The 9,206-nt window shown below is 40.5% G+C and overlaps 1 protein-coding gene across 4 annotated transcripts in view; it reads right to left on the minus strand.

The window, feature by feature from the left end:
* Wdr81 (WD repeat domain 81) overlaps positions 1-8,989 on the minus strand; it is an 80,371-nt gene extending 71,382 nt beyond the window's left edge. For all 4 annotated transcript variants that reach the window (XM_050194454.3, XM_055062208.2, XM_050194455.3 and 1 more), the window contains exons 1-2: positions 8,573-8,989; positions 2,474-2,649 (exon numbers count right to left, since the gene is read on the minus strand). In XM_050194454.3, coding sequence (XP_050050411.2) covers positions 2,474-2,649; positions 8,573-8,659 — 263 coding nt within the window. In that variant the 5' untranslated portion in view covers positions 8,660-8,989. The remainder of the gene's footprint in view (positions 1-2,473; positions 2,650-8,572) is intronic.
* Positions 8,990-9,206: the final 217 nt, after the last annotated feature.

A 9,206-nucleotide genomic window follows, 5' to 3' on the forward strand; every position in this document is an offset into this window, starting at 1 on the left:
GCAGAAGTGACCATACATGTCTGTTTTGTACACAATGAGACTATGTACTAAATTCGAAGGCCAGACTGAATGCACCATGTACAAAAACTGTTTGAAACCAGTTTTTAAAAAATTTAGGGAATTGCCACCAAACAGAACTTCAGTGCAACCATTAACGGCAAAAGCCTGCCAAGCTTTGAGTCCGGTATAAGGTTACCATGGCAACAATGAAATAATTATGGCAACAAGTCATGACAATGCACCATAAAAACAAGTAATTGTACATGGAAAGCAAGAAGGAAGGCTACCAATGTTAAAGGTGGCAAAGAGCTTTTGCTTTGGTAGCCCCTTATTACTTTCAGAAGCCTCCAAAAGAACATAGGTATATAAATCCTGAACATTCTAATTGCTATTTTCAACTCAAATCATATTATGAAATTCTAACTTCAAAAAGCAACATAGGAGCTATGAGGGATTTATTTATTTATTTATTTATTTATTTATTTATTTATTTATTTACATATACTGTAGCCCAATATAGGGCTACAGCAGGAATGGGAACATTATACATTACCACACATATTTGAGGAGCTATTTTGACTACTTAAAGTTCTTTCACCCTTTGACTGCCCCTCACAAGATAATCTAAATCAATCAATAAATGATATTTATTGGCATGATAATATTTGGAAACAGACCGGAACTAAAAGCCACCAACGTGGCTTGAAAGTATCCCAAGGCCCGACAAGAGGCAAGGCAAACGGCACGAGTATACCAGCACTCTTAGAAAAAAAAAAAAAGAAAGAATCAGCTCTGCACCTATCGCATAAATGAGATCATGACTGGCATGTTATTCACAGGGAACACAAACTATATGAAGACAGTTTAAGCAGGCAAAGAGGTGCTTAAATATATCAATGGTAAATGTTAGTTAATTGTTACAACAAGAAATAACTACGCTATGAAATTACACTGCTAGCACTAAGGAAATATTGATGATATATACAAGGTCGCATTACACAGCAATTATGCTACCCTCTGAAGAAAGTGAAGCTTAAAGTGCTTTTGGTGCGATGCAAGAATGTTTTTTTTTTTCTTGTGCATATTAAATGTGTTAGGGAGAATAAATTGTAAACTCAACTCTGCTTCTCGCCATTGGTCCTTATATGGGATATTGTCCACTTCTCTGTACTGTATGTTGTGACATGCTTCTCCATAGGTTTTAGCCGGGTTATTGTTTTCATAAAATAAAATAAATAAAATAAATAAACCACCAACAACTCTTATTACTTTCTTCTACAGTGTTAATAGGCGTGTGGTGTTAGTCTTACATGTGGTACTCTAGACAAAGTGGCTATATAGTTAATATAGGTATGAGATAGTCCATAATAGCATATCTTAGTAAGGTTACACCAGTTGTGCCCACCCCTGCACCCCCTCTCATGTATGTAATACCCTCATGTGAAGGCCTTTTAGGGAGGAGAGCACGTTGTTGGGCGAGTCAGTCGTACATACTTAAGGAAGGGAACTGCGCTAAAAAAGACACGGACATGTCATTGCGCCCGTCCATGTCATTACTCGTCCGTGTCTTTTTTAGCGCAGTTCCCTTCCTTAAGCCTTTTAGGGATATTCGTAAATAAATAAATAATATAGTTAACTCTCCTAAACATAATTGTTTTGTGCTTTCGGCACTCTCCCTGCCTCTCCAGGAGGAATGTGTGCAAAAAATGAATGTTGCATACTATGTGCACGTCATCTAAACGTACAAAAAACTTGTGCGAGTTGAATTTCTAGCTGCGGTGGAGCAAATATCATGGTGCTTCTATGGCTCTTTCATGGCAGGTTCGTCCACAGGTTGACCAGGCAAAGAGACTTATGAATACCTGATGAATTATGAACTTGGAGAAATCAATGACTAAGAACCAGTTTCCATGTAGCATGAAATGCGTGCTGGGCCAACAAGAGAATAAAAAAAAAAAGATGGCCAGGACTGCACATCAGAAGGGCAGTTATGGCCACGACCAGCGTGGCATGCGCATTCAGATATTTACATACGAATTAATTTATGAACTGTTCACAAATACTGAAATGGGAGAAAAATGGCGACAAAGAAAACAGCTCATATGTAGCATGAAATTTCCCCTGAGCCAACAAGTGTAGAAAACCTGGCAAGGGCTGCATAGCAGTTGGGAAATAAACATGGCAGTCAAAGGGTTAACAAGCAGCTACATCTAAAGCACATGAGCATACATTATTGCCGCAATGGAAGACTGCACGTTAACCTTGACCACCTGGGGTTTTTTATGTGCACCAAAATCTAAGTGCACAAGTGTCTTTTTGTTGCATTTCACCTCCATCAAAAATTGACCGCCATGGCCAAAATAAAACCCACGACCTCAGCAGCACCCCGTCATAGCTACTGAGCTACCACAGCAGGTGCTCAATTGAAAAGACTTTTTTTTCCAGATCCCACGAGAAGTTTGTATATGCTTGCCTGTTGTCCATCTTGACAATCCTTATTACGGTGACAAAGGTGAAGTCCTTGGCTGTGGTCGAAGGCGTCTCGTGCATGAGTATCTCGCATTCGGCATCCGTCAGGCCCTCCTGGTGCAGGAACGAGCTCGGGACAGCCTTGTCCTTCACCAGGAGGCTCAGCCATTCCTTGTGCACCTTGATGTCGCAGGCGTCGATAATTAACACAATTAGCAAAATGACAGAAGCTTCTGGCGACAAGCTGTACCAAGTGATTAAACTCACAAAGCCCAATGTGTCAGGTTTGCTGCAATGAGTTCGTTACCCTCAAGATACCAATTTAGACGTGAGAAATTTAACGTGAAGACCATAGTAGTGTTTCTGATATAACCAGGCGAGTGTTCAGTTATGAATGGTTCACAAACCATTAATTATAAGTTTACTCCACTAATTTTTATTTTTTCAAATCACTATTTCATTCTATCTTAGTATGAATGCTCTCTAGGGCTAGAAATAAAGGAGAACAAGTTGCTCTAGTTTTTCTTGATGTGGAATGGCTTTGGACCTTGGGGTTTGAAAGGCGTTCTTACTTGGGGAGCTCAAAGAAGTTTAATCACTTTTCTCAGCATCTACTGCACCCATTTTGATGACTTCTTTCATTTAAAAGAAAAAAGAAAGTCAGAACCTAAAGCCTGCGTGAAGCAGACTTTTTATTTAGGACATTGGATTGTTTTTTTACAGGAATTCTAAAATAATTCAATATTTAAGAAAGCTTAGCAAGTTTCCCGCTCTGTAACTCAGCATTGAAAAAAGATGATATACACCAACTGAGTCACCCAAACTACATAAAATTGAGGTATTACATCCCGCTCAGCAAAAATCTTCTAATTTGTGAGTTGGACTTTTGCAAAACTCTCGTAAACGTTGTAAGTATGTCAGATAGGTTGTAAACTTGCCCATCGAATTGCCCACTGTAGGTCTAACCCATGCGGTTTACAGAACTGCGATGTCTGTTTTTGGTGCAGAGGTACGGATTCGTAAATTTTGCGCTTCAATTTTTTTTTCTACTCATAAATTTTCATTGATTATTGTAAAAATTTCAGTTCATAAGCTGAAATTCTGCTTCCTACAGTTCGCAGGGTCCATCTTTTGCTTTTCAATGCAACAAATTTCATTCACCTCGACTGAGCAATTGTCTAGTGTTCACTTACAGTTAAATTCGTGAGTTTTATATGCCAACACCGCAATGTTATTATGAAACACGCTGTAGTGGGGGATTCCGGATTATTTTTTCATTGCCTGGGATTCTTTGACGTGCACCTAAATCTAAGTACCAGTGGTGTTAGTGCATTTCGCCACCACCGAAATGCGGCTGCTGCGGCCGGATTTCATCCCGTGACCTCATGCTTAGCAGCCTAATGCCAAAGCCACTAAGCAACCATGGTGGGTGGCAGTCCAATGTGAGCTTCTGTTGTGTGTTTCACATGTATTTGAATACAGAATGCATAGGGAAACTGGCTGAAGCTTCCGCTTTAGGAAAGGTACATTATGAAACAGACAAGGACAAGAAGAGAGGGGCACAGATTGGTGTATACCTTGAATTAATTTTATTGCAGTTAGCGGTCGTCAACTTAATCCCACAGATCCCAAACACCATTCGACACGAAGAAATTTTCAAAATTTCAGTTTTGTTTCCGTCTATGGAGAGTACATTCGTAGAAAAGAAAAACAATAAAATGTTATTAGCGGGAAAAGTTAGAGTTATAAATGAATTAGTAAGTGGTTTGCTGAACTACTCACAATGGAAAACTCCCTTAAGCATGACAGAAACACTACCATGGACCTTGCCATTAAGCCTCCTGCCAACTCTTTTTCTCATCAAAAATCTGCTTATTTTCTATGCTTCTATATTTTATTGTCTTGGCTCAAGACATAGTAGGCGCAACATATACCATCATATATCAATTTGTTGCTTAATCGTTCGTATTTCGAGTGGAAGTAGAGAAGTAATTGTTCAAAACATTTTCCGGAATTCTTATGTGAAATTTTGAAGAACCATGAATAAAGGTATTCTGTGATTTTGCTGAAAGTACTGAAAGTACAAGAAAATCTGAAATGTAACAAAATATATCCCTTGCTCCTGGTTTTAGTTAGACCAAGACAAAAAGAAAATATGAAGGTTTGGTGGCATGATTATGAGCCACAGTGATGCATGCGATACCCGGGAAAGCTGTGGACTGTTCAATTTAATTGGCCCTCGTGCTGCAATGTGCTAGCGTCCTGGTGAACTCAGATGGTAGAGTGACTACCCCAGAAAGGCGTCAGTCCCAGGTTCGAGCCCTGAACCAGACCGAATTTCCCCTCAACTGTGAGACTTCTTTCTCAGAAACCTGTATAGGTTTCCTTTGTAGCTTTGTGCTACATTCAGGTGGATGACAATCCTGGCTTTCAAAATTTGATAACAGGTATGTGGAGGAAGCATTTGTTTCAGCTCTATGCAGAATGCACTTGGTTTCTTTCCACATTCATTAGCATGTTGAAGCAATTGGTTGGCAGGTCAGGGAATGTCTGCAAGCCTCATATTTCGATTATCGTGCTTCATCAGCTTCTCTCTGTAAGGGGGCTGGCCTAATCATGTACCTTGAACTGACACTGGAGCCTTCTCGTGCATTGTACAGTAGTGTGCAGTTTTCTAAAGTATTGTACAGTAACGAATAAGGACATCTGCACAGGTGGCATTCAAAAAGTAATAGATCAGGCTACTAGCAGTGTGTTCAAAGGGGCTGGCTGGTTCACCTTTAGAATAAAAAAAGAGAAACAGCACAACACAGGATGAGCAAGTAAAGAGGACAGGACAGCACTCTGTCCTGTGTTGCTTTACTCGCTCGCCCTGTGTCGTGCTGTTTCTATCTTTTAATCAGGCTACCAGTCAGGATTCTGCAGAATTTCAGTCTAAAATAGACTACGCGCTGTTCTGTGAGTGAAAACTCCACACACAGCAAGAAAGATATTTTATAACAAGTTTTACACATGCCATCAAAACGCTATTGGATGAAAGCAACCTACTGCAGGAAAAAAATTGGGTTAAATATGGTATTTTTACAGTATATAGTCAAATAAAGTTAAATATAGTATTAGTTAAATATAATAATTAAAATAACATGCACTTCTGAGCACATGCTGATGCTTGAAGCATTGTTAGAGCAGCGTAGATATTGGAATAGAAAATCGGCAAGCCCGACACAGGCTACTGCCTTCGTTGCTGCTTTAATCTAAACATTATATAGCTGAACAAAACAAAGTGCCCATTTCGCATTGCTTGAACATTTGAACTGACCCCCAGGAGCACTCGGGGTCAGTTTCAACGATTCTCCCTGTTGAAGATTTGTTTTTTTTGCTACTCCCCAATGTGGCCAAAGATTGCCAGATTCGACCAAAAGTTGAAGTGCAGTTTTCATTTCATACGGTGCATGACATTGCTCATAGAAGACTTCTAATGGCAATGTTTAGGAATGGGTAGAAAAAATATCAAATAAAATTGACTGATTTACTATGGCCTGGCAAAAAAAAAAAGTTAAGTCAGAATTTTCAGGTATCAAACTGAGTGTAGCAAAGATGATACATTGGTACAAAAATGACACAACCTACCCTCCTCCAGCATTTTAATATTGTGGAAGTACATTTGACTAATCCAGCTGAGTTTGTTATTGCTGTTACAGTGGCTGAAATGAAACACTTGTTAGATGCATAAAAAGTGCGCCCGAGTGACAAAATTTTCGCCTACGTTAGAAACCGTGCTAGTTGGTGACGTTCTGTCATTATTATACTATCTCTTAAAAATGCAAGCACAGGGGCATGAAGAGACAGGACAGACTGAGCGAAGCACAGTACTTGTTCAGTCAGCGCCTTGCCTGTTCAGTGTTGTTTGTTATGTCCTTGTCTGTGTCCTTGTGCTCTCATGCTTGTTGCAAGCCCTTACACGAGTGCTTTGCCTTTGGTGCATGAACTACATACATGCAAAACTGTGGAGTCTAAAATTCTTAAAAATCATGTGGACACAACACCTAAAGGGGGAGGGGGGGGCGGCACAAGGGGGTAATGTTTCCCTGAGCGCATATATTTTCTTGGATAAGCAGGCACTTTCATTAGTAATGATTTAATTTGACATACCGTACACAAGCAGGTGCAAAATTAGCAACGCAGATACCTACAAGCAACATATTGCCTTTAGATCGGAGACTTTACTGTTGATGGTTTTGTTGGGAACGTGTCTTCATAAATGTGCTAGAAGCAAGTGGTCCGCTGATGTTCTTTCATTATCGGAAGACTTTTAAAGGGAGGTTCAGAGACCAATGAGCAAGGATTTTAGACAAATACAACTTATTTTTCATAAAACTTAGACAACATTCGTCATTCCATCAGGGAAGCCCAAATTTGTAAGCTTTCCTGAAAATTTCGGAGGATTGACACATATAGGATTATGATGCAGTGCCAATAAATGTGTCACGGTTACGCAATATTATTCCAACGTGTTGTACACTCCTTTGAAAGAAAGTCAAGGTGTTAGAATGATCATTCGTGTATTTTATAATGAGACTTCACAAGTACAGAGTAATTTAGGTTCAGTGTACAGCTAGTCATGCAGCATTTTCTCACAAAATGATTCTAATCACTAGCTGAAACAAAGTGCACAAGTTAATTATTAGCCGCAGGCATTATGTGGAAGAAAAGAAAAACTATCCTTTCTCCATTACTGACAGGAACGCAGGAACATCGCATAAAAAATGGCAGTGCTATTAGTAAAGTGGTCATGTGTCATAATACCTCTGCAGTCTGAAGTGAACAGGAGCCACACTAACTGAGCAGAGGGTTCAATAATCCCACAGTTCAATGTCCGTAGTATTTTTTTCTTCTTCGATGGTATGGACTGAACGAGTAGAAACAAATCACGCACATAAATGCATACACCACAAATGAGGAGGCTATTCAAGCACTTAAAACTTCAACTGCTGTTACTCATTTCGGGACAGCCAAAAGGAAAAGGCCTCATCATTAAGTGATGTTGCCATGTTGGCATAACCAGTCCAGTCACAATAATTTCTACCGACAGCGAAAACATACTTGAAAGCAATTTTTAATAAGTTTCTATTGTATAAAGTGGCGTACAGAGAAAAGGGAGTAGAAGATCCGATGTGTTTGACTGCTGCTTTTGTCCACAGCCATGCTATATTTTACACTCTTGTTTACAAACTTGTCAAGCCATGCCCCTGTGATTGTGAAAACAAGCAAGTTCCATTCAGGACATGACATGAGGAGCTATATACATGACAATTGCTGCTCTAAGGAAACTGAAAGTCTGCCTGCCAACCCGCGTTGTCTGTTTTTAATGTATTTGATACTGAAGCCACCACTCTGCGCAGTAAACAATGAGCATGTCAACATTTCTGCCGCTTGTTTAATTAAACGTAAACTGAAACTAGTCTGAATCGCTACTTCACTCAGTTTCTTTTTTTACTTCTTTTTTTCATGGAGTTACAATGGTGTCATTTCATCCAGCAGTCTTGTTTATATATGCACGTCATATGACATGAAAAGGTAGGGACACGGAATGGCAAAGTGCAGAATGAGAGAATTGGCAGGCTTTTAGATGGTTCATTTTCGTTCACCTGAATCATATGCATTTTTTTTTTTTTTACCGTCCCGCCGACTTCGTTCAACTGAAAATCTAGAAACGTCGCCGATGTAACCGACACACGCCGGTTCACTTCCGGTGCAAAACTCCTCAGCAGCGCTGCAACTACGATTCCGCGCGATTCTGTCACAGCCCCCGACAAAAGCCACTTCGCGAGTAACACTGTCGCGCAAACATATAAAAGAACAATTCAGTTACGTTGTTGTAAAACGTACTGCTTAGAGCATGGCGCATTTCGTGCGGACGAATTCGCACGGAAAGCTCGGTACCGGAGAACTACAGCACTCCCGAACTACAGCTTAGGCTGCGGCTAAGTTTCGCTCGTCACGGTGTCTGCAGTGCGGACTAAAATATACACACAACGAAAGTGTTTATTGTGGCCTGCCGCAGCAAGAGGCATAGGTAGAAAGCGTCGTCCCGGATACTTACGAGGCAAGTCGCTTTATCGACGCCAATCGTCCTGACATGACTCTGTCGCACGCCGACAGTTTCTCTCAGAATGGCCTTGAGATCCATTGCCTAGCTCCCTCCTAGCGCTGGCATGACACTCGCAAATCAAGAGCTCCAACGGACCGACTTACGAACACAGGAGCTGTTTGTTTACGTTCAACGGAGAAACTCGTGCTCGCAGCTTGCGGCGTTTTCTAAGTGGCTTCGGGTTCTACGTGTAGGAGCAGTTGGTCGTCTCATTAAACAAGCCGACAGCTGAAGAAAGAGAATGAGACTACAACTATTTTCAAGCAGTCATCAATCAGGCATCCCAGCCAGATGCTAGCAGAACATATCACCGCATCAACCGGACTCTCCATCCGCATTGATGCGAGACGTTACTCCCCCTTTTCACCATGGGAATTATCGGAATTTTCGTAGCTTTCATTAGGCCGCCCAACGGCCAAATTAGCACACAAACAACTTCTTAGTTATAATTTTAATATTTTATTGAGGAACATTATTCAAAGATGTTAATTTATGCTGGAACCTTCAGGAAAATTTACGACAGTGTGGATGCGGAGGCTGTGAGGAAAAGCCGCGTTTTTTGAACAGGTCATGGTGGATTAAACTT

This window comes from Dermacentor andersoni, chromosome 10 (genome assembly GCF_023375885.2).
Source record: "Dermacentor andersoni chromosome 10, qqDerAnde1_hic_scaffold, whole genome shotgun sequence".
NCBI classification, from domain to species: domain Eukaryota; kingdom Metazoa; phylum Arthropoda; class Arachnida; order Ixodida; family Ixodidae; genus Dermacentor; species Dermacentor andersoni.